At 35.6% G+C, this 26,720-nt stretch overlaps 1 protein-coding gene and 1 pseudogene across 1 annotated transcript; one reads left to right on the top strand and one right to left on the bottom strand.

Annotated features, from left to right (window-relative positions):
* Positions 1 to 2,412: 2,412 nt before the first annotated feature.
* Positions 2,413 to 3,533, top strand: LOC113766788. The gene is made up of 3 exons (XM_027310940.1): positions 2,413 to 2,556; positions 2,860 to 3,047; positions 3,131 to 3,533. Exons 1-3 carry the CDS (start codon positions 2,413 to 2,415, stop codon positions 3,288 to 3,290), a joined length of 492 nt encoding a protein of 163 aa, XP_027166741.1. The 3' UTR covers positions 3,291 to 3,533.
* A 19,117-nt stretch (positions 3,534 to 22,650) lies between these two features.
* Positions 22,651 to 25,930, bottom strand: LOC113766787 (annotated as a pseudogene).
* Between the last annotated feature and the right edge of the window lie 790 nt (positions 25,931 to 26,720).

Genomic DNA, 26,720 nt, shown 5'->3' with positions numbered 1-26,720 from the left:
GTATAATTTTACGATAATTTTTATTTCGTCAATTTAATCCTTAATCTTTTACTATCGACCCAAATTTATTCTTTGAATTTTCACAAATCAAGTAGGCACGTTTAGCAAAGTCATGGCTGTTATCCTATTCTTGACTTTCATACATTTACCACATTCACCAAGCATTATTAAAAAACAAAGACATCATGGTATGAAACAAAAGAATATTCCAGTGCACCTAAGTTACAAGACAAATACAATGGTAACAAATTAGAGTAAAACGAACAGTGTATATATTATCATTGTTGAATTCATGACATGTATGTAAAGTTGAATTTCAAATTCAAATTTTATATAGTATTATTCATCCAAAACTAACAGTTTATAGGAAAGATTAATTCAATAAACTACAAGCTATCAATTATATTTGGCTTTTTTTAAAAAAAAACAGAATCTACATGGCATAATAAACAAACTCTTAATTTAGTGATGACAAACTATCAGCAACAAATTTATGAATTTTGTTTCAAATACGTGTTGAAACGATTGCTGTTTGACCTTAAATTGACATAAAATATTTAGAGTAGAAACTGGAAAATATTGGATTAACATCAGATATTTGTTTAAGAGAAACTGAAATTTTGATAAAACTTTAGAATAATTTGACGTCTAACTGGAATCTTGCATAAAAGTTAGGAACCTTCACATTAATTTTACTTGGCCTAAAGTCTTTATTTTCCATTAGTTGTAAAAGGCTAAAAATCGTATCTTATTCCGTGACCTGTAACTGTGAGGATGATAAAGCTGGCTATTGTTGTCTGCCCCATCCGAACACTGAGCATAAATTACCAGAGCAATTATGTCTTTAAGTTTCAAAATGCCCTTCAAAAGTCTAATATATTGACTTTTTTTTTCGTGGTCGAAACGGTAGTTGTATTAGTAAAGCCAAAATATACAATATATGGACAATGGTCCAATGAGCAATGGACAAAGGTCCAAAAAACTATACAGAAGTGCCTGATGTATGCACAGAAGCAGGAATAACCCATTCTTCATCCTGATGTATGCTTAGAGCATAATTGCTAAGAGATGTAATAATATCATTTTTATCTGCGTACAAAACACACAAAAGCACTGTGAAAATAGTAATCCGAGGGACTTGATGTCTTCACTTCTATTCGTGTGCTTCTTCACCCTTGCTCAGCTGTTTTAATGATTACTAGCTTCACTGCCTCTGCATGATCTTGCACCAGCTTCCCTTGCTTCCTTTCCTTCATTGTCTAGCCTGTTTTGACTTGGCCTGATTGATCCCTTGCAATGATTCCCATTCCAGATATTTGACAGTTCTCTAGCTGCTGTACATGAAGTTTAATACTACACACCTGTGATCCACTTAGTGATTTAGATTTGTTCTCTTTTGTGTTGCTGTTTCCTGAGTGCTCCTCTTTTCTTTCCTTCCTTTGATTGCATCATCAAACTCCATCCATTACGTACATGTTTTCCCAATGATTTTCTGGGGCTCCTTGTTTTTGTGATTCAATTCTATGTCATTTCTGGCTTTCCAGATTGCCAGAGAACATTAATTGTGAGGGGAAGTGATCTAATATACTGACTAATTAATTGAAAATATCAAATATTTGTAAATACTAATCAATCAGTTAGATACCAAACAATCATGTGGGTCCCCTTGTGCTTCTAAGCATCCTACATTTGTATGATCAGCATTAATGGAAGAAGCAGAACACTGAGAGATGAAATTGTGTATCTCAATGTTCTTTATGATTTTGACGTCCACATTGTTTGAAGAAGTCGACCCTGTGCAACGTCATCCTTTATAAAATAATTGTAAGAAGAGAAACCTAATCATATTATGTTTTCTATCGATTGAAGGTGTATAGCAATTTGCAACCTTCAGCTTGGACTTTGCTAATTTGACTGTCGTAGCTGAAGAGATCCATGGAATCAATGCTTATGCAAATTTCCATAAATTAATAATAACATCAATTTTTTGTGGGTTTTTAGCTTGTATGAGAATTTTCTGAACTTTTACTGTGAAGTACGTGACTGTAGCACAATTGACAAACGCATATCGACTAAAGAAACCAAAACAGTTGAATATACAATCTTAACAATTCTACGAGTTGACTCCATATCCACTTAGTGCAAGAACAAAAACATACCCATTCATTTTGTACTTGAATTTAAATGTGCATAATTCTTTTGATCTTAAGAATTATTCAATCTTCTTATTAGTGGAGATAACATCATTATACAATGGCATTGGAATGAGGGAGAAATTTTGGTTTGAAGACAAGGACGAGAGATAGAGAAATAGAGAGGTGGGGGTGAGTAACAGGATGAATTATCTAGAATGAGCAAGAAAGAAGGGGAGTGTTCCCCCCTTTCCCCAAAAAAAAAATGGAGAGTATCAGGATGGAGAGTTGGAGTGTTATAAAGAAAAGGAAAATAGAGAAGAATGAAGGACGAGGAGGAGAGAGACAACTGGAATGGAAAGAGGGAGTAGCGTTCAGAGAAGCAAGAGAACTGAGGTCATTGGACCTGGAATCAAGGAGGATAGTAAAAAAATTAAGTTTGCTAGCATAGGTATTCACTTGGTATAACCTGCTACAATATTTCTGTTCAAGTTAGTCCTTGATGCTGCTATTTACTTGCAAAAGATGAAAATTCATGTCAGGACATATGTCATATCATTAGCATAATTTTATGTCACTGTTGGAAACCGAAAATCATCCATTGGCAATATCTTTCCTTTGCCTAACGCTCTGTATCCACCCCCCATTCTCCCCCTCTGTTTGAGACGGTTCAGCTAGAGGCTGGTCCAATATGTCATTTGTTTTACAACACATATGTAATGATTAGAATGTTGATGCTCAGGCACTTCCATATTTTCAGGCCCGGTATAGAGGTGGGGTATCTGGTGCAAATTATCTGGCAAGCGTGAAGGATAAAGGGAAGGGAACTGAAACTCTAAAGGATAAAAGTGCTATTCTGCAGACTGGGGAGCCTTTAGAAGCAAATGCAAATAATTTTGAAGAAAACGTTGCCTTGTAATTTTCCTATAACCTTCTACCCCTCATAAGCTTATAATTAGGTTTTTGCTAGGTAAGTGATTGTCACATTTGCATTCCAGGGAGGTGCCGTTGACGGACCAATTTTCTAACCTGGAGCAAGTACTTCAAGAACCGCCGGTGAAGCAGAGCATGCCATTGAATAACTGGTCTCCTCCACTCGATGAGAGAGTGCAAGCTCCATTTCAGAACTATGGCTCTGCCTCTGTGAGGTTAAAATGATTTTGTTATTGTCTGTGGGGAAAACTAGTATAAGGGATGGGCTTGGATAGTTTTTTTTCCCGAAAGGAATGGGCTTGGATTGTTGGATCCCTAATTAATGTGCGTGACTATTTCTCATGAGAGAGAATAATTCGTACGGACTCCCGTGCAAAATTTACTACTATTTCTAGTCGACTGGTGTGTAGTATTTTGTGAAACTATATAACTGGCTTGTGTAATAAATGCTAGCATATATTACTCGTATTTTCTTTATCATCTCTCCTATTATCTTGTTATCTTTTGTAATTGCTATACGATTAGGATAGAATTAATTTTTGTATTCCTACATGATAAAGATAGAATTAGAGTGTGCTTGATAAAATTAAAGTTTGAAAACTAAAATCTGAAATTTGAAATCTAAAGTATGAATCCGTTAAGTTATTGAATTATTAAATATTAAATCTAATACAATTAACTGTATATCACATTCAGTGATAAATTATTAACTTATCACTTAATTTTAGAAGCAAGTTTTATCTAGAAAATTTAATACTACTTAATTAATTCAAATATTTAATTTTTAGTTATTAAACGCATCTGAACATGTTAAAATTTGAATATATTAAGTTTAAGTGTCGAATTTGGTTATCAAACGTGGTCTAGTTATGTGATAACAATAGAATTAGTGTGGTATTCCAGTACATTAGATTAGAAGTTTGTAATTTATCTTTGTGTATATTCTTAACTGTACATGGCACTTATGTAAACTTTTTGACATGGTATCAGAGTAATGATCCTTCTTGCTCTTTTTGCCATATTTGAATTTGCAATTATTTCCTCATGTTTTAATCTTTTGTTATTCCTTCTTGTTGAGTTCTTGAAACAATGGCGGAGCAAACTGAACCACGGAATCCAAGAAATTCCTTGACTGGTGATGTGTTCTGTGATCCGAGTTCAAATGATACAACAAATTATTTGGTTTCCACTACTTCAATTAGCAATTTGACAGCCATACAATATGAGCAGCTCCTATCATTTTTGAACTGTGAAAAAGTCTCTGGCTCGGTTAATTTTGCTAGTAATACAACTCATCTTTTGACTCCAAATTCCTCTCTTGCTGCACCTGGTCACTAGACACAAGTGCTACTCATCATTTTCTAGGATATAAAATCTTCTTGTTTGATCTAGTGAAGTCCAAAACACCTAATAATATATTCTTACCTGATGGCACTATGAAACAACTTCAAGAACATGATAGTCATCATTTAAATTCTCTGATTACCTTGCATAATATTCTGCATGTTTCGGATTTTCATTGTAATCTTATTTCTATTAGTCATCTCATCAAAGAACACAATTGTGTTGTTCTATTTTTTTTTCCAAATTTTTTTGTTGTTCAGGACCTATGCTTAAGGAAACTGATTGGGGTAGGTAAGCAGTGGAATGGTCTTCACTACTTCACCACAGACAATGCCAAGTCTTGTCATGTCAAAACTAATGTAGTTTAAGGACCCAATTTTCTATGGCATAGGACACCATTTACACAATCGGTTGATGTCTATACCTAATTTTTCCCATATTCGTTTTGATAAAGTCGGCCAAGAATGCACTGTGTTCCTTTTGGCAAAGGCTTCTAGGCAAGTTTTTTATCCAAATATTAATAAATATGTGACTTCTCTTTATTTAGTTCATATTGATATATGGGGGACTTATCAAACACCTTCAAGTTTTGGGGCTCATTTTTTTTTAAAACTCTTGTGGATAATTGTACTGGAATAGTTAGGATGATTGTGACAATCAAGTTGCACTTCATATTGCTGACAATCCTAATTTTGATCAACATATATTGAGATGGATCATCATTTTGTTCATGGGTGGATTCAGTCCAATAAGCTTTGCACCCATTTTACCTATATAGAGGATCAATGTACAAACTTGTTCACAAAGTACTTGATTTTGATCTTTTTCATCAATTATTGTGCAAGCTTGGTGTGTCGTTCCCCCACACTCCAGCTTACGGGAGGCTGTTAGCATATATCACTCTTATTTTCCTTATCATTTCTCATTTTTTTTGTTATCCCTTGTAACCGCTATACGATTGGGATAGAATTAATTTTGTATTCTTATACGATAAAGACAGAATTAGTTATATGACAATAATAGAATTAGCATAGTATTCTAGTACATTAGGTTAGAAGTCTGTAATTTATCTTCGTATATATTCTTAGTTGCACATGACACTTGACACTTATGTATAGATTAATAAAATTGTCACTTTTTGACAATAAATATGCAAATGTTGTCCATCCTTTCGGATGGACAGCCAGGATTACCTCGAGGAGATGAGGAAAAAATGAATTTGAAAATTGAATCTGACTCCCAACCCGTCTCTGACCTGTATATGAAGCAGCAATGCTATTAGCAATGGCTTCGGTTGACCTACACTATATATCTAGCTAGATAGAAGCATATTTTATTACAACCTACATTATTTATCTAGCTAGATAGAAGTATATTTTATCTAGCTAAATTATTTTCACTACTTGCAACACTACTTGCAAACCTTAAACATGAAGCTTAAAAATGCTTGTTAAAAAAATGTGGAACTTGAAAAATCATTGTCATTACTATATAATAAGTACCATGAGTCTTGATACGTTGGAGGGTAAGTGTAAGCATTATTGTGATCTTAATTTTTATTATTCCAATTGTGCCCTTATTAATTGATTAATGAAGTTTCATATTATGCCCTTTTAATTTATTATGATGATTAAAATTCATTATATCATATCTATGGGTTTAGACGAAGTTAATGGTTTATTATTATTATTATTACTGCTACTATATTAAAAGTACCATGAATTTTGTTGCTTTGGAATGTAAGTGTAAGCATTATTGTGACTGTAACTTTTATTATTCCAATTATGCCCTTATTAATTGATGATTGAGATTTCATATTATTCTCATTTTAGTTTTTAATTTATTATGATGATTAAAATTCATTAGACCATATATATAGAATTAAAAGAAAATGATGGTAGATGACTAAACAAGACGTTAAGCATTAGAGACTAAGTGGGATATAGCCTTTATTTTTTATTTGTCCAAAATACCTTTCTCCCTAATAATTAAATTTATTGCGTTTCAATAAAAATAATAATTGCAGCAGTTAGGAAAAAAACTATAACCTTAATTAAATTTGAATAATGAAGACAATAAATAAAATATAACACTCCAAAATAATCTGTCTCTCTACATTCTATTCTAATCTTTTTATTTTCATTAAAAATTCTTGATTAGTTACATCCTAATTGAATTTTTAAAATTTTTAAAAATGCTAGTATTGATACCAAACGAGGTGCTTTTAGGATAATAAAATCTTTATCATTTGTGCTTTATGTCAAATTTTGTCCAAAAATTAAAAAAAAAGGAAAAAAAAAACTCAATTATCTCTACCAATGAAATTTTAATTCTAAAAAAAATGAATAGTTAGACAGAAAAAATTTATATGTAGTGGATCATTCATACTCCATTATTAATACAAATAGCATATGAAAAGACACAAAGAGTTTAAATTCCAAGAATATATATCTTTTCATTTTTCAAAAAAACGTGCATATAACTTCATATTAAGAAATTTCATCAACCAATTGACAAATTCAACTTATGTAACATGAAAAATAATAGTGGCAGAGCATGCAATAGATATTTATGCAAACAACTATTTTTTATTTTATTTTATTTTGTTTTTAACCTCCCATCCCTCCTCATATCTTTTGTATCCCTAACTGTTAAGTATAGGATTTGAATCCTAAATTTAAAATAAAAAAGAATTCTAAGAGCTCTCTTTTCACCATTGGGCCAACTCCAATGGTTAGTAAACAATTAACTTTTGCTTAGCGTGCAAATTCATGTCATCTAACTTCAAAAAAATTAAAAAAATTGTTGGCATATCTAATTAAAAATAAAAAAATTTAGTGGTATTATCATAATTTATTTGTCTTGGAAAACCAAAAAAAAAAACAAAAGAACAATTAGAAGTTTTGACATGGTACATTCCATTCAAAATATTGTTAAATTTTCATCTTCTTTAATTAATTGTCAATGTATCCTCATTTGTAAAAAATTCTCTAGATATTTTATATGAATTTATAGATACAACATTTTGTGAACGCTTTTTTTTTTTTAAATAATGGTTTTAAGGACAATTAATTAAAGAAGATGAAAAATTAAATAAAAATTAAGAAAATAGGGAGAAGGTTAGGTTGAGTAGTAAGGCGGAAGGAATTATCAGTAGGAGGTCCTCGGTTCAAGACCTCCCATTTATTGAAAAAGATAAAAATAAAAATAAAAGGGAAAATAAAAAAATGCAAATATTAAATTTGTTTAAAATTTTTCACAATAAATTTTGATGTATAAGAAATATTATAGTTTATGATTTATAATCATATGCAAGACACGTGACCTGTTACTAGTTAACATATAAAGTGTCATCATGTTAATTTTAGTGATCATCATCTTAATTTTTCAATGTCGGTCCAAACAAGTATTATACCACTTGCAAGCCTTAAACATGCGCTCAAAAAATGAGCGTTATAAAAAAAAAAAAAACTCATATACAATACAAGTATAAATCATGACAGCAACAAGGCATGAATCAAATTATGAATGTTCCAAAAAATTTTTCCATACAATTTGAAGTGGGCTAGGGGACTAGGGACTCCTTGACAAGTTTGATCATTTTGTATGTTAATTCGTGCAACTCAATACTAACCATTAAGACTTTCAAGAAAATTTACTTTTTCTAATTGGTTCTTGGCAAATACTGTATATTGCCAACTTCAACTCCCAAGTTTTAAGGAGCGTAGAAGAAAGATAAGCAACACGATCGAGAACATGATCAACCAAGACCTGACTTACGTGATTGCAACCAATCGCATATAGCTTAGAAAGGAGGCATGTAGTCTTGGACCTCATGGTCGTACTGAAAATTTAATAATTACTTTGCTTTCCAGCCTTTCAAAAATATATCTCTTTTCCCCCAACATGATTATTGTCTTGCCCAAGCATGATTATTATTGGTTATTTTTGTGTTTCTTTAATTTCTCTTTATAAAAGTGTCCTACAATAAAGTTTTCTTATGTCCTCGTATAATTTGTATAACTTCTAAGTGACAATAAGATGAATATCAATTTCTCTTACAAACCAATGCTTAATTTTCTTGCATTATTTATAGTCAGTGTTTTCAATTACGGACAGGTCAGTGACTCGATTGACTTACAGGTTATGGTTTTTCCCGATTCAACCGATCAACTCAGTAATTCATTGTTTTTTTATTTTTTTTTTTAAAAAACAATCAAAATTATCCCTTTCATTCTATGGGCTGTAACCATCCTCTAGATCCCTCACCATCCTTATCAAATGAGAGTCACAGACAACAAATGTAAATTTTTTAGTACCCTCTTAAAGAAAAAACTCAAAGCATCAAGAGAAATCTTTCCATAACATGGAGAATCAAAAAAATAATTTTCTTAAAATGGAAAAAATACTATGATATCTTCAAAACACAAAAGCCAGGAAAGAAAATTTCAAAAATAAACAAATTTTTATTCAAGAAAAGAAACTTCAAGCAAAAGAAATTATTCAAGAAAAGAAACTTCATCATCCAAGAAGATAACAAAAAAAAGGAAAACTTCAAACCAAAAAAGATCTATTGGTTTCAAATTAGTAACAGAGATAGCAATGGAGTTGGACTTGAAGTCCACGTCACTTTTTTTTTTAGTGTAAGTAGGAGAATTTGAAATCCATGTCACTTGAAGTCCATGTCACTTTTATTATAAATAGGAGAATTTGAATTTAAAATATCTCATGTACACTCTCTTTCTCCAAATCACTCAACACATGGCTTTGCCCCTTTCCACATCATGTGATTGGTATTTGTGGGAATGAAATGGATGCCCCACTACAAACAAGTCCAAACTCGAGCCATTTTGTGAAGTATAAATTAAAAATCATAGTTCATAGTTCAATCGATTCTTGACTAGTTTGGCCCTTTTTTTCGGGTCTTGAAGACTTCTATCAATTTTTGCCATTAGCATTGAAGTGGAGTGGAAGTCTGATCAGTTCGCGGTCAAACCGGTCGATGGGCTAATCAGGTCCAATGACAAGATTCAGAAAAGTAATTCTTTCTCAGTATTTACAAAAACTATTCTCTCTCATTTTTCAGACGTTTCTCCCATTGAACACATTCAGACACAAATTCTTGATAACTAATTCTTTCGTTTTGGATGGGACCCAAAATTGAATGATGTATTAATCGCGGTCCCACATTGTCCACCACTCGCCGAAACCATACCATTCTTGGAGAAAAGTAATGCTCTCTGAAGTGCACCCACACCTCCTCCGCCAACCTCCCAAGTGCACAACCACCCTTCCTTGAGACACAACCCACCATTATCTACAACAACCCTCAACTCTCCTACAAAAACTGCCTTCAAGCCTCTCTAAACTCTTTGGATTCTCATCTTTCAAAAATTTTCCCCACTCCTCAACCTTTTGATCAGAACTTTCGAGAAACTGAAGCTTGCAGCTCAAACCTCATCCACATTTTAGAAGAGCTCAAAACAAGAATCTGTAGTAAATGGAGCCAGGCTGTTATAGTCAAATCTCTGGGAAAGAGTCTAGGTTTCAAATATTTCGATGCCATGATCAGGAGACTTTGGAATCCCAAAGGCAGGATCGACATAATGGATCTTGGCAGAGACTTCTTTATTGTTAAACTCTCAAATCCAGAGGATTATAACAAAGCACTAGTCGGGGGGCCCTGGTTTATTAACAATTTTTTTCTTTCAGTTCGTATTTGGCAGCAAAATTTCATTGCAAATCAAAACACTCCTCGACTCTCAGCCATCTGGGTTTGTCTACCCCACCTTCCATTGGAATATTTCGATTCTGAGGTCCTTACCCATATCGGCAATGCTCTAGGACTCCTTATCCAAATTGATGCTAGAACCGCAAATTCCGAACGAGACAGGTACGCGAGAATCTGCATCCAAATTGACCTCGACAAACCCCTGGAAAAATTCATCAAAATTGATCAACTCCTCCAGGCTCCAGCCTCTTCTCTATGAAGGCCTAAAAATTTCTGCTCTGTTTGCGGTTTATTGGGCCATGATGAAGGCAAATGCATTAGTTTCTCTTCAAAAGATGCAGAGCTTTCCCGTTCAACTGCCCTTCCTCCTCCACAACACCACCACCTCACACCAAAGGAAAAAATATTTCCTATCTTGGGCCGAAAACCTTCGCAATCAAATTCAAACGGTCCAAAATCAATTTGTTCTTTCAACTCAAAATTCAAATCCACAAGCCCAACTGAAAATGACCTCTCCTCACTAACTCACTTCTGTCACCATTCCATCCCAACCGTTACACAAAATTGCCTTTCCTCGACTGCAACACTCGCTAGCCCTCTATCTACGCTTTCCAATTCCAATTCTCAAGGACCCAGCTCTAAGTCAAACTCTCAACCCCAGGTTTCCCCTGCTCCTAAACCATCTCCTCTAGCTTGCACCTTATGCCAAAATAGACACATTTTGCCTGAGACAAAAAAAAGAACCTCTCTCTCCTCCCTCTCAACGACCTGCAAAATATACAGTATGTCATCTCAAAAATCCTTCTCGGCTTCTCTCTCACCTCCACCAAAACAAAACCAAGCCACACACAAAAACTTTCACCTTCTTCCAACCTCCATCTTTACACAACAAACTCACCTTGCACCCAAGTCAAACATGACCTTCCCACTATCTCACCGCCGTCACCAGCAAAGGAACAGTGTCTATCCCCTTCATCGAAGAGATCAAATGGATCGCCTCTCCACCACTCTCCCCTTTCATCACGAAGCTAGAAGAGGGGAAAGACTCCCAAATGGACCACAATATCTCCCAGGGAGACATTGGTTCCCTCGCCATCAACACCGACCTCCCATGAGTCAAGTTTGGCACTCAACAAATCAACTACAGGGGACTGCACCCACCCCTCAACGGCTACAAAGAAGGGCAGTCCCAAACCAAAGACTAGAAATTTTGCAGGAGCCGAGCGATCTGGGCTCACCCTTGGGTCACATCCAGATGTGAAGCAATGACACAAGTGCAGGAATCATTCTCAACTTTGACTTGACAGGACCAAACCTCTCCGAACCAAATCCCACAGAAACTCCGCCAATTTACCACTCTCTTTGGGTAAGAGAAATACCAGATATAAATCACAGACTCCTAAGGCAACCGCAGCTAGAGGAAGACGTCCTCTCAATAGCACAGGCAGAAAATTACATCCTCTCTTTCCCACTTAACCTTTAACTTTCCTTCTTTAGAAGCAAAGGTGGTAGTACTCACTCCTATAAGAGAGGTCCAAGGGGCAAGAATCTTTGTTGCATGCCCCACACCCCTAGACTTTCCTCTGCCAGAACACTTCCACTACAAAATGGAGGTTCAACCAAAGGCAGCTCGCCTACACACTTGGACTCCTACATCGATAGGACCAAGTCAAGACCCATCTCGGAGGAACAAATCTCTGTCCTCTCCAATTCAACCATATGACTCTTCTTCAATGAAGATACTAATGTGGAAGAAATCACCTTGTTTAGCATATTCATACTCATCAGCCAGGCATTGTCATTTTGGTCGAAACCAAACGGAGTGGAGATAGAGCAATTGCCATGTGTAGCAGCCTGACCTTCAGCAACTACAAAATTGTTGATGCACAAGGATTCAAAGGAGGAATATGGCTACTCTGGAATGATGCCCAAGTGAAGCTTGAAAGCATATCAAACGACGTTCAGGTCATTCATGCTACGACAAAGGTACATCCTTATGATATCCCTTGGCTTATTAGCACTATTTATGCTAGTCCTTCTCTGGATAATAGAAAAATCCTCTGGGAAAATCTTAAAATCACTTCTGATACTGTTAAGCTCCCCTGGATTTGTATTGGCGATTTCAATGACCTTCTTAACCCTTCTAACAAATTTGGTGGGAAACCTTTAATTAATAGTAGAGTTGCCTTGTTTAAACATTGTTTAGACTATTGCGGACTCATGGACATGGGCTTCTCCGGCCCAAAGTTCACATGGACAGGGAAGAGAATCAATGGAAAAATCGTCCATGAAAGACTTGATAGAATTTTTTGCAATCACTCGTGGTGCATTCTTTATGATAACGCCAATGTGTTGCACCTCCCTCGCACTAGATCTGATCACTGCCCTATCCTGGTTAACCTCAAACCCCAACACTATTGCCCTTCTCCAAAAATCTTTAGACTTGAAAGATTCTGGCTTAAACACCCTTCTTTTGCTTCCCTGGTTGATCGAGTCTGGAATAACCCTAACAAACCCTTCCTTCATACCACTAAAACAGTTTTCTGAGTTGGTGTCTTCTTGGAGTTCTGAGACCTTTGAGAACATTTTTAAGAAAAAAGGGAAAATTCTCAACAGGCTAAAGGGAATTCAATCATCGCTTCAAAAGCATCACTCAATCTTTTTGGACCAGCTGGAAATTTCTCTTCAAGCTGAATATAATCATGTCCTGAATCAAGAAAAAGATCTTTGGGCAATGAAATCTAGAATGGATTATCTTCGCTGGGACAACCTCAGTTCCAAATTTCTTCAAACCACTGTTGTGTGTAGGAGAAACAAAAACAAAATCTCTTATCTTAAAGATGAACTTGGTAATTGGGTCACTGATCCTTCTCTTATCAAACACATCTTCAGATCCTACTTTGCCAACCTCTTCACCACAGACTTTACCTAAAATTACCTAGAACCTGAGCCTTTTCCCATACCCTTTGCAAACCAAAAGATTGAGCCCTTAAGATCTCTTGCACTTGAGCCTACTCCTCAAGGAATAAAAAAAGCCCTCTTTGAACTTAAACCTTTCAAATCCCTGGACCAGATGGGCTTCACCCCTATTTCTTTCAAAAATTTTGGGATAAAACCTCACATTCCCTCATTAAACTGATCTCTGATTGCTTTGAGCTCAAACCTTTCCCTCTTGGTGTCAATGATACACTTCTCTGCCTCATCCCGAAAGTGGAACACCTAGAAACCCTGAAACATTTTAGACCTATAGGCTTAATTAACTCTGGCTATAAGGTACTAGCAAAAATCACAGTCAACCGACTAAGACCTATTCTCTCTGATATCATTTCCCCGCTTCAAGCAAGTTTCCTTCCTAACAGAAGCTGTTCAAACAATATTCTACTTGTGCAAGAAGCTCTCTTTAGATTGAAAAAAAATGGGAAAACTGGCCTTTGTGCAATCAAGCTCGACCTTGAAATGGCCTTTGACAAATTGGAATGGGGTTTTATTAGGGAAGCCTTTTACCATTTCTACCTTCCTCCTACTTTCATCAATCTTATCTTGCAATGCATCTCTACTTCTAGGCTGGGCCTAATCATAAATAGTCAAACCATAGAATTTTTTACCCCTTCTAGAGGTATTAGACAGGGAGACCCTATCTCCCCATACCTTTTCATTCTCTGGATGGAGTACCTATCTCAAAAAATAGAACTCCTATGTGAAGAAAAGCTGTGGAAACCAATTAAATTTGGTAGACAGGGCCCCACCCTCTCCCATTGTTTTTATGCAGATGATGTAATTCGCTTCAGCACTGCTGAATCTTCCTCTATTCAGGTAGTAACAACTGCCTGAAATGATTTTTGCCTCAAATCTGGACTTACCGTTAACTTTGAGAAGTCAAAAGTCCTCTTCTCCCCCAATACCCGTTCTACCCAAAAAACACTTCTTTCTCAGATGCTCAACATCAACACCACTGAAGACCTTGGTGCCTATTTGGGAATCCCCCTCACCATCTCCAGATCTTCGATGAGAAACTTCTCCTTTATTCTTGACAAAGTCAAAAATAAAATTCAAGGCTGGAAATCCAAACTCTTGTCCCTAGCAGGCAGGAAAACCATTGCACAACAATCCATCTATGCTATCCCAGTTTATTACACTCAATGCCTTCCTCTACCACAAAAAATTTGTCATGAGATTGACAAAGAGCAGAGAAGATTTCTCCGGGGTTCTTCAGAAGATAAACAAAAAATTCATTTGGTCAGATGGGATAATATCACCAAAGACAAGCATCTCGGGGGACTTGGACTCAAACACACTGCCTTGGTTAACAAGGCTGCAAAAGTCAAATTTTGCTTGAATATCACCCAAGAGAGTAACAAACCTTAGGTGAAAGTCCTCAGGCATTGTTATGTGGATAAAAATAATTCCACTAACACCCACATGCTCTATCTCAACAATGTTAATGGCTCCATAAATAAAAAAAAAAAGCCTAAACATTGGGATCAAAACCTTCAACGAAGGTATAATTGGTCTATCAGAGATGGGCATACAGTTAGATTTTGGGGAGATAAATGGCTCCATTCTGGTTCTATCAGAAGCCAAATCCAGGGGCCTCTAACTGAGGGGGAAGAGGACTTAAGTGTCTTTCAACTCTTTCACTCCCCCACCAGCTGGAACCTAGATAGAATCTCCTTCCAGCTGCCCCTTCAGCTGTTGAAGGAAATCAAGGGTATACGTACCAAGACAAGAGCTAAATCGATTTCATGACTTCCTCAGGTGGAATCACTCCAACAATGGGGTTTTCAACTCTAAATCAGCTTATAATTTGTGCAAAAATCTTTCCTCATGTCCAGTAGACAATAGAGCTCCATCCCACTTCCACTGGATCTAGAAAGTTAATACCTTTTCAAAAGTCAAGCCATTTCTTTGGCTAGCCTCCCAGGATAGACTCCATACAAAAAGCCTTCTCACCCACTATACAATTCTATCCGAAGCCTCTTGCCCTTTTTGTGCAGCTCCTTCCGAGGATTCGGACCACGTACTAAGGCTTTGTCACCAACAACCTCCTTTTGGCTTAAACTTACCCAAACCTATCCCCAAACCAACTAAGACTTTTATTCTTGGATCAAGGATGGATGCTCCTCTATCATTCCTTCACCTTTCAATCTTATTCCCTGGGCAGCCATCTTTAGCTTTGGTTGTTGGAGCCTTTGGCAAGCTCGCAATGCTAAGATCTTTCAAAAAAAATTTTTTAGATCCTATCAAATTTTGCCTTCACCATGCCCATGAATTTTTCTTGTTAGGACCTGGTTCTCATTTCACCAGATCCCCTAGACAGGAAAAATTCATTAAATGGATCCCCCCGGCTATAGATTTTGCCAAACTCAACACTGACGGTTCGGTTTCAGGACCATCAAACCAGGCAGGAACTGGTGGCATAATTTGTGACTCTAATGGGTTATGGATTGCAGGCTTTGCAAGAAATTTAGGCTCTTGTTCCTTTCCTTCTGTAGAATGCTGGGCTCTTAGAGATGGTTTACAACTTGCAAAAAACCTCAATATCCACTCTCTCGAAGTGGAAATGGACTCTTCCAGTATCATCTCCTTGTGTAAGTCAAATAATCTTATTCTCATGAACTTTTGCCTATTATTCTTGACTGCAGGGAGCTGTTGACTACATTCCAGCAAATATGTTTCTACCATAACTATTGTGAAGCAAACAAATGTGCAGACATCCTAGCAAACTAGGGAAGAAGCAGCACTCAAGACTTCATTTTTTTTTAATTATGTCCTAATTTTGTCCTTCCCTTACTTTTGCAAGATTTAAAGGGTGTTACCACCCATGGATGACTGTACTTTAATTTCCACTCTGTAGACTTGACTTTTACTTTAATGCATCCTTATTTACCAAAAAAAAACCATTCTTGAAACTGACAAAACCGCAAACTTTACTCTTTCCAATCGTGACTTCGTCAGAGTAACTCTTTTTGAGAAGAATTTCTAGAGATTTTCAGAGGTGGTTTTAGGCCGAAGGGATGGGTTGCAATCGAGGATAGAGAGGATGGTAGGGAGGATAAAGGGGTGGAGAACGGCAGCCACCTCAAGAACTTGAAGGAGTTGGGATGTAGTCAAGAACTATAGAGTATTGTGAATGCATTCTCCTTATTGTTTCTGAAAAGTCATCAAAGTATCAACTTTGTTGGTTTTCTTGAGATTAGGCTTTGGATTAGCAGTAGAATTAGAAGTAATATTGATTTTGGGAGAAGTGACTGGAGAAGAATTAGGAAGGCAGGGATTGGAGACACTGAGCGTGGAAGAGAATACAAGTATTCTACTTTTGTGAGAGTACAACTGCTTTGAGAGTGTGATTTGGCTCATGTTTTTGTCTTTAAATGCTATTGGCGAGAATTGAAGAGCGGAAGGTATAAAGATGGGCAAGCTCAGCCTTGCAAGAGAAAGATTAACCGCAGTTGTTAAGAAAAAGGAAAGAGTCGAAAAAGAGTTGCAGGTAGGATTCAATTGCCCAACTTGAAAAGGGCATTGACTGAACACCTTCGCCAGCCCAACCTTTGCTACAAGATATATAGTTGATAGCAAGTTTGACAATCATAGGAAACTGCAAACCCATTGATTTCAATTTAGCAGCAGTATTTTTCATTTCCGTCAGATGTTGGCGTATGTTACCCTCTCTGGTGAAATATTAAGTTCACTCAAAAGTTCTCCAAAGACAGCCTTTTCACGCTCAATGAACATCTGGCCTATAATTTCCAGAAATTTTGATCTATTCTGATAGTCAAATATCACCTCATGAAACTCGTCAACAATTGTGCTCTTCATGTAATCCGGACTTAATTTATTTTCCCTCTCCCACTTATTAAAAGCAATCCTTTCAGTATTTGTTCTCATGAGTAGTAACTAGGTTGAGATGGTTGGGACTCCGTAATCGCAGTAACAATATCCATAAAACCTAAAGCAATAATTATCCTGCCTTATTATTTCTTGTGATTGGTTACGTCCAGGTGATTCAATGTTAGGGAAATGAGCAGGCATCATAGTTATATTATAAATTGAAAATGATACACAATAATTACTAAATCAAAATACCAAGACAGAAGTTCATATGTAACGTTTAGGGCTCATGCTCATGTTCGGTCCCAAAGCTTTGAAAAATAGGAAAATTTTTTTGGGAAATCAGTAGATTAAAATTTGAAAAGTCAGCCAAAAAACTTGAAATAGTGTGCAGAGAATTGAACATGAACCAAGATTTATAGTTGATCCTTTTGATCAACGTGTAATTTTAAGTGTCAATTAATATGCATGACTTGAATAAGAAATTGGAATGTTAACTAGTGTGACTTTGAAATTCTATTGTCCAATATTTTTTAAAAACAAATTAGAACTGTGATTGCAGTAAAAATGAGAACTTGATTGCTCAATAATTTAAAAAAAAATGGTTTTCTTATTCTGTGCCCTTAGTTGTCCAATGGTTTAAAAAATTTAGCATGAGGATTGCAATAAACTGAGAACTTTTTTTTTTGTTTTTTGAGAATAATAATTAGACATGCATCTATATAGACTGCTAAACATGGCCATGTTTTAAACCATGGCAAACACTTTACTATATAGACTGCAAAACTCTGCATTAAATTGTTACCACCTCCAAAGAACAAAGAAGAAAAGACCAGAAATTTTTCTAGAATTTGTGGGTCTTTTTTGTCTGCAGCCAAAAGAACACAAATTGATGGATATATAGAATTTCATGTCTCTTAGATAGTTATTGAACGGTAGAAACTTGTCTAGAGATGTATCCCTTCAAATGGCGGTTGAATCATTTGAAACTCGAAAGGTTGCAAGCAAAATTGCAGAAAGCTCCTAGATGTGACCTTTCATTCTTCGGCATAATACACCCTTGTAAATACCCTTGTTTCTTAGACATCAGTTTAGTCCTAGGGATAAAAGTTCGCAAATCCTTTAGGTTACTTTGATCATTTGTTGCTCTGGCTCTTTCTAAACTGAAAGAGGGAATGAGCCAGTATTTTGGTGCCATGCACGGCAGTTTTCAACTAAATAGCTGGTGCGATCTAGTTTATTCATTGCTTGAAATTCAATAAATTTAGAAGGTTGAAAGACAGTAGGTGGTATATTGTCAAATGCCTCTTCAATTTTCTGCTAAAGTGTGGCCATTTTTAAACATGCATCTATTTAGTGCAAAGTTTTGTAACCAAACTTCATCTTATCCTAGAGGATATTCATCCTTCATCTTTTGCACAATATAGTGGACGAATAAAGTATTAAGGAAAGTGATTAGTAGTCATGATTTGAAACTTTTTTCTTGTTAGTTTTGCAGCCATTTCATAGTATTCTTTTTTTTTGCTGTCCAACAATCTTAAGGCTTTATTCCTTCCTTGAAATGGAAAGCACTATAAAAGATTTGGCTTCCAATATTGTTAAACTTGACTGTTTTGATGGAGGGAATTTCATTCGTTGGAAGAAACGAGTGCATTTCTTTCTTGTGGCCCTCAAAGTGGTGTATGTTCTAACTACTCCAAGGCCTGCAACAAATGATGAAGAAGAGATGTTGGATGACATCGGCAATAAGCAAAAATAGGACACAGATGATGAGATTTGTAGGGAACATATTCTCAACGCAATGAGTGATGAGATTTTTGATGCCTATCATTCGGTAACAACAGCCAAGGAACTTTGAGGCAAGTTAGAAGCAAGGTACATGAAGGGGGATGCAACAAGTAAGAAATTTATTGTCTTTAGTTTCTTTAACTATAAAATGGTAGACAAGAGGTCTGTTATGGATCAATTTGCTGAATTTGAAAAGATATTTAATCATTTTTCTCAACACAATATGTTCATGGATGAAACAATTTTTGTTAGCCCTATAATTGATAAAATACCACCCTTTTGGAAGGATTTCAAGAGAGATCTCAAACATAAAGAGGAAGAGATTACTCTTGAAAGTCTTGGTAAATCTTTTTGTGTTGAGAAAGAGTTTAGAATACAAAAGAACAAAGATGTTCAACCGAAGGAGGAAGAAAAGGACACAGATCCTACTTCCAAAGCGAACATGGTTGAAGAGGGACAAATAAGCAGGTCCAAGAATAACAACAAATCCAATCAATCAAAGAGTCAATCGAACAAAAGCAAGAAAAGAAAGAAAAAGGGGAAATGCTACCATTGCAAGAAAGAAGGGCATTACAAATATGAATGCAAACTTCTCAAAAAGAAGAAGATGGAGAACCCTGATTCTTCAAACAATGAAATCAAGAGTCTTGTGGCTATGATTTCTGAACTCAGCATAGTTGAGGAAGATTTTTCTTGGTGGATTGATTCTAGTGCTACCTACCATGTATGCAAGAGCAAGGACTTCTTCAAGTCTTTGAAAAAAATGGTTGATGAATAATCCATAGGATACATGGCTAATGCTGTGACTGCTCCTATTAAAAGGGTTGGGGAAGTAGATTTAAAGTTTACATCTGGACATATTGTAACTCTTTCAAATGTACTGTTTGTTTCGGAAGTAAGAAAGAATCTAGTTTCGTGTAGTTTGATGAATAAGTTTGGATTTAAACTTGTGTTTGAGGCTGATAAGTTTGTACTCTCCAAAGGTGGCATGTTTGTAGGCAAGAGCTACCTATGTAATGGCATGTTCAAACTAAATGTCTTGCCTATTAATAAGATGAATAAGAATAATTCTTTTGGTTATATGCTTGAGTCTACTACAATTTTATGGCATAATAGGCTTCGACATGTAAATTATAGGAGGAGACATGATATGATCAAACTTGATTTGTTACCTAAATGTATCCAAAAGGAGGATGGTAAATGTAGAACATGCTTGTTAACAAAAATAAGTAGAAAGCTATTTCCAAATATTGAAAGGAAAACAAATATGTTTGATCTTGTTCATAGTGATATTTGTGATTTGCATGGTACCATATCTCTTTAATGGGAAACAAGTATTTTGCCACATTTATTGATGATTGCGCTAGATTTGTTTTGTATATTTGTTACATTCAAAAAGATGAAGTCATGCATATGTTTAAGATATACAAAGTAGAAGTAGAACTTTTAGTGGTAATTTAATTAAATGCTTAAGAATTGATCATGGTGGTGAGTACTACCAAAAAGAATTTTTTGAGTCCAGTGGTATTAAGAATGAAGTCACCATTCCATATACACCTCAACAAAACAGTGTAGTTGACAGGAAAAATAGAGTACTTATGGAAATGCAATGCTATCAAATTCTGGTTTAAGTCAAGGTTTTTGGGGAGAAACGGTTCTTATAGTTTGTTACATATTAAATAGAGTTCCAAACAAAAAGAGCTCTATAAGTCCTTATGAACTTTGGTACAAACGAAGGCCGAATCTCAAATGTTTGAGAGTTTAGGGCTGTAGAGCCATTGTCAAAGTTCCTGAATCTTAGAAAAGGAAATTAGGTGAAAGAGGTGTTGAATGCATTTTCTTAGGATATGTACAAAATAGTAAGGCCTGTAGATTCATGATAATAGAACCTAATGATTCAATATCAGTTAACACAATTATTGAATCAAGAGATGCTATTTTTGATGAGAAAATGTTCTTCTCACTATCTAAAGAAATTGACAATGCGCTAAACTAGAATGAATTACCTAAAGATAGCTTAAATGATGAAAATAAAATCATTGAACCAAGAAGGAGCAAAAGAGCTAAAAAGGTGAAGTCTTTTGGCTCAGATTTTGTTACTTACCTTTTTGAAGGGACAAGTGATGAAATAAGTAATACTATTCCTTATTGCTTTAATACCAAAGCCGATCCTAAAACAGTTGATGAAGCAATGAAGTCACATGACGCTTCATTTTAGAAAGAGGCTATAAATAATGAGACGGACTCAATTATATGACCCTATGTCTTAATTGGATTATGCCAAAGTGATTGGATGTTTGATGTATACAATGACGTGTACAAGGTCAGATATAGCTTTTGCTGTAGGCGTGTTAAGTAGAAACACAAGCAATCCAAGCAAACAGCATTGGTTAGGTGTAACTAGAGTCTTGAGGTATCTAAAACATATCAAAACTGTGGCATTTGCTATAGTGGCTATCCTTCAGTATTAAAAGGTTATTCAAATGCTAGTTGGATAACAAATAAAGCTGATCATTCTTTTACAATTGGTTGGATCTTTCTATTATGTGGAGAAGCAATTTCTTGGGCATCCAAGAAGCAGACATGCGTAACTGACTCCACCATGGTAGCTGAATTTATAGCCTTGGCTTCAGCTAGCAAAGAAGTCAATTGGTAGTGTTGCTATACTTGCTAAAACTTATAGCCAAGTGTACAATGACAAGTCTAGATATGTTGGATTAAGGCATAGTCTAGTAAGAGATTTGATCATGAATGGTGTGATAACCATAGATTTTGTAAGATCAAAAGAGAACCTAGCTGATCCTTTAATCAAAGAATTAACAAAGGAAGTGATGGTTAAAACATCTAAAGGGATAGGGTTGAAATCCAATCCATGAATCACTAACAATGGAACCTCAATTCAATGCTAGTTATAACAATTAGCCTTGAATTCAATGAGTACAAGTATATTGATACAGTGGTTTGAACACTATAAAACATCCCAGAAGGTGTAGTGTGACTTTTGTTGGGTCTAGATTTTATCCCACCAACCGTTATTTTGTTGGGGTTGGGCAACCATGGGATAAAACCAAATCCAACGAAATAACGATTGGTGGGATAAAATCCAAACCCAACAATTTTTTTCGCTTGAAATTGGAAGGTTGAATTTAGAGTTCTTAATAAGTCTTGTAAAATGCTACAAATGGCGGGAGCATTAAGAGCTTGCCTATATGAACGTTGGATTGATAGCATCATAAAGTTTTGGATTTAACTTTGAACACATTCATGAAAGGATAGGGATACAAGACTATCACTTATATAAACAAATTGAAAAGTGAATCTGTGTGTGTTAATTTATGTGGCTTGTTACATATACTCTTGGTTCAAAACTTGTCTACCAAGTAGTATTAACAAATTATAATCAATTAATACTAAGATGGTAGTTTAATTGAAAGATACCATTGTTTATGCATAGATTATCAAAATTTTACAGTGATCTGTAAAGAAAATTTTAATATATTAAAAATGGCAGGGAATTGTTGAAGTCAAAGGTCACACCTAGCAACTTTCTGCAATTTTGCTTGTAACCTTTCAATTTTCAAATGAATCAATCGCCATTTGAAGGGGTGCATCTCCAAAGAAGTTTCTACCACTCAATAATTGTTTAAGGGATATGAAATTCTATATATGGATCAATTTGTGGTCTTTTGGCTGCAGACAAAAAAGACTTACAAACTCTAGAAAAATTTCTACTATTCTCTTCTTTGTTCTTTGGGAACAATTTAGTGCAGAGTTTTGCAATCAAATTTCATCTTATTTTAGAGGATATTCGTCCTTGGTATTTTGCACAATATAAGGGACGAATAAAGTCTTAAGAAAAGTGATTTGCAGTCACGATTTGAAGCCTTTTTCTTATTAATTTTGTAGCCATTTCATAGTATTCTCTACATTATTGTCCAATACATTTTGCGTATATGTCCTCTCATAAATACCAATCACCTGGTCAGCTACAGGCCACTTAATGGCTTGGCCAGGTAGGATCCTTATAAGCCTGGGTAGCAGACCCTTCGACAAGGCAAGCAACCCTTCCTCTGCATATGTCGTTGAGATAGCATGAAACATTCCCGTGTACTTCAATTCACCACCAGAATGGCTCTAAGTCATCAGTCTTGTCTTCACAACATCAAAGGGACAAGTGCACTCTAGGCCAGTTGTTCTCGCAAGAAATCTAGATACCATAAACTGCCAAGGTTGAAGGACTTTTCCATCACCTTCATGTTTCTTCAGCAGAATCACATCCAAAGCATTTTTGGTTGTGAACGTGGTAGCCTGGTTCGTCCCAGACCACGAAGGCCTTTTTCACGAATGATTGTCCTACCACAGTGCAGTGGACTCTTGTACTTCAAAAGTTTAGGTTTCAAACCTCTCTGTTGTTGTAATCTAATCTTCACCACCTCAAAAGGTGTAACAATAACGAGGGCTTCAAGCACACCAGCTCCAAATCCTGAGAAAGGCCTCCATTGAGGGCTAAGCTTCCCAGTTTAGAATCCTTGAAGACAGATTGCAGAACTGCATTGGACCCCATCTGAAGTGCATACTTGTGGGTTAAATGAGTAGTCTAACCCTTCCACAAAGCCCGAACACCTTCATTTCGTACTATAGTGGAGTCCCAGTGGATTATGCCCTCATAATTACCAGACCTATCCAGCTGAAGTCGGGTTTTTATAACATCAATGGACTGTAAGCAAGATGCCTCTACAATCCCCCCTAATTACCAGACTTTTCTCTGCCATTGATTCTTGAGGCAGTGCAAGCGCTTATGATTGAGGCAAAAATGTGAATCCTCTTTCCCCTCGCAATAGTGATTTATGCCAGAGCTGAAAAGCAAACCGGCCAAGCCAATGCATTGGTCAAAGTGGTCTGATTCGATCCTGCAGTTCAACTGATGGCGATGAACACTGCAAAAAGAAGTTTTTGGGGATTTATATATTTCATCCCTCGGTGGGTCGGCGGCCCATCCCTTACCAACCCTCCCCTTCTCCTCTCCAGTCTCAAAGGCTGTGTCTTGGCATTGTCACATGTTTTGTCAAAGCCAGCTTAGGCTTTACAACCATACGATTAATACACAACTTGTTGGTAATCATGTCATAAATATATTTAAAAGATTTGACTAATGGATGCTCAATGGTAAGAAAAATTTTAGATATTAATTTAAGAAATAATAAGGAAGAGAAGTCAATTGGAAATGATCGAACTTGATTACTTAGTAATTAAAAAAAGGATAATTTCAGAAACCTCCCTTGAGGTTTCTAGTAATTTCAGACTGCTCCCCTCACTCTTTGAAAATTACACATACTTTCCTAGAACATAGGTTTGGGTTTCACCTTGATGATGTAAGACCAAAAAAGTATATGAATGCCCAAAATTGCCCTCATCTAAATTTCCTTAATATGAATAATCATTAAAATTTTTTAAAGTCTATAATGCACTTGAATACTACCAAAATTATGAGTTTTATAATTGAGGCAATTTTTTGATATTTTTCATCCCCATAGTTTTCTACATCCGCCCAAACTTTCAAACGCTCATCACTTTTTCTTTCGAACAAACTCTATCTTAGATGCCAAAATCCACCTTCGTAATCCTTACCTTCACAATCTTTACTTCTCTATAGGTTTTTTTCATATATTACCTACAAATTGTTAGTCATAAAACTCGCAATCCTTATCCTTTTTTCACTCAAACGTCCAAGCCCTCAATTACCTAAATTATTCTAACCTCTACTCTAAACATTTGGGGTTAATCATCCTAAATCAACCCACATTTTTTTTCTTTGTATTGACAATTTTATTGAGAACAAATTTGATGTCTATTAAGAGGAACCAAGCAAAATGTGAGGACCCGAATTTTATTTTACTTACTTTTATTTTATTTTACTGGCTTATTTAATTATTTATTTATTCGTTTACTCCAATTAATTTATTTCATCCATTTTAATTTCATTTGTATGGAACAATGTCTCATTTTATATTTTTAAAACGTGTGCAAGTAAATTTAATTTTTCTGTGGCTCATTTAGTGAGAAATAGTGAATACACGTTTTTCAAGATAAAATTCGGTTCGAGAGTGCAGTGGTCTTGAAAAATTTAGGGTGATTAATAGTAGACTAAGAAAAGTTAATTGAGCGAGTAGAGGTGAGTGAGTTGGATTAAACTCAATTAGGAGCACTAGTAGCCCACTAGTCAATTGTTGACTTTTTGCACCCAAGATAGCTTTATGTCATATCACCTTTCCATCAAGTCACTTCACTCAAAAAGCTATCAAACCTTTCCTTTCCCCTCCCCTCTTGGCCGGCCACCCTTCACTATTTGTTGCCAAAAATTTTAACTTCCTTTTCTTCCATTTTTCCTCCAAAAACACACTCCAATCTTGCTCACTTTTTTGGATCATCACTCAAGCTTAAAGGGAGATTTGAAGGAGGAAAGAACCTTGGTGGTTTAGAGCTTAAACTCTTGTGGTTTGGTCTTCATCTCTTGGAAGTAAGGTAACACCCCAAAACTCTCATTTTTCCTTCCAACTTATGGCTAGTTTAGTTGGTTTTAACTAGTTAAGATTGGGTTGTTGATGGGTTCAATGAATCTTGACTCTAGGTAGATATCTTGAGGTGGTTTCTTAGGTAGTGGCCTTGAGAAATTATTGCTTGTTTGGTTGTTGTTTAATGAATGGTAGCTTGGTTTTGGTTGTGGAAGTTGAAAAGAAAACTTGATGAAAAAGGGAGCAAACTATCCGAAATTTTGCTAGTTATTTCCCTCATTTTAATTTTGAATTTTATGGTAATTTTGATGCCAAAATGATTGTTATATGTTGGTTTTTATGTGTGTAAATTATCTCTCAAAAACCATTTCATTCGGTTGAGTTAAAGTTAGGTTAAATTGAGGAAGCAAATCCAGAAAATTTCTGATCAGGATACCAGACCAGCGTGTACTTAATAGGCCATAACTTTTCGTCCAAGAGTCAAAATCAAGTGTCATTTATGGCATATGAAACTAGACTCCAAGGTCTTTTCAACAGTATAAAATGCACCTATTAGTTCATTTTCTATGAGCCATAGTGAACCAGAAAAATTGACTGATGTTCCTCACTATTTCAATCTGAGAAATAAGCATAGCTGCAGTTTGTAACTCATTTTCACTCATCTTACAAAATAAATTTTAAGATAACTTCTTCTAGTGAATTTTGGCATTTTGAATCTAGTTTTCAACGTCGCAAACTATGCTAAATTTTGAGTTGTGTAGCTTTAGTTATGACTTGATTTTGAAACTGTGTCAAGTGCTCCAAAACTGAAAATTTCCTGACCAGATTCCAAAAATCAGCTTTCCTAAAACTGTTGTATCTTGGTGTGGAAAGGTCCAAATTGAATTCCGTTTGAAACTAGATTTGAATTTCTTTCAATGATTTAAATTTCAAGGGCTGATTCTATTTCTATGAATTTTGTCAAATTTCCAAATTTTACTGAAAATACAAAACTGTTTTGCTCTGTTCTTGCTGGAACAGTGAGTTGGAGCTAAAATTTGACTTATTTCGAATTCTAATCTGGGAAAAGTGTCTTCTAGAGAGTTATCTTCGAATGGTATAAGATTTGCCAATTTTGGACTTGTGGAATTAGAGTTATGATTTTTCAAAGACGATTGCAAAAACTAAATTTTTCCTTGTAAGGTAACAATACTCCAAAGTCACTTGGAAATATTTTCGAGGCTATAAGCATTACCTTCTTAGTTATTTGCATCTCATTTCATACTTTAGAAATGAATTTCAGCCCTAGTCTTATGGCCTTGAATTTCATGAGATTGAACCCTAAAAATGGAGCATTTTAGCTAGAGTAATTCTTGGAGAATTTCACTAGTTTTATACTCAAAACTTGGAACCTTTAGCACTAACATTTACTATGAAAATTAGTGGAGTTTTGATGAATTTTGACTCCATTAG

Source organism: Coffea eugenioides, chromosome 3 (genome assembly GCF_003713205.1).
Source record: "Coffea eugenioides isolate CCC68of chromosome 3, Ceug_1.0, whole genome shotgun sequence".
In the NCBI taxonomy this organism is placed as follows: domain Eukaryota; kingdom Viridiplantae; phylum Streptophyta; class Magnoliopsida; order Gentianales; family Rubiaceae; genus Coffea; species Coffea eugenioides.
The sequence above is the reverse complement of the archived record's forward strand: the minus strand, read 5'-3'. Positions and strand labels throughout refer to the sequence as shown.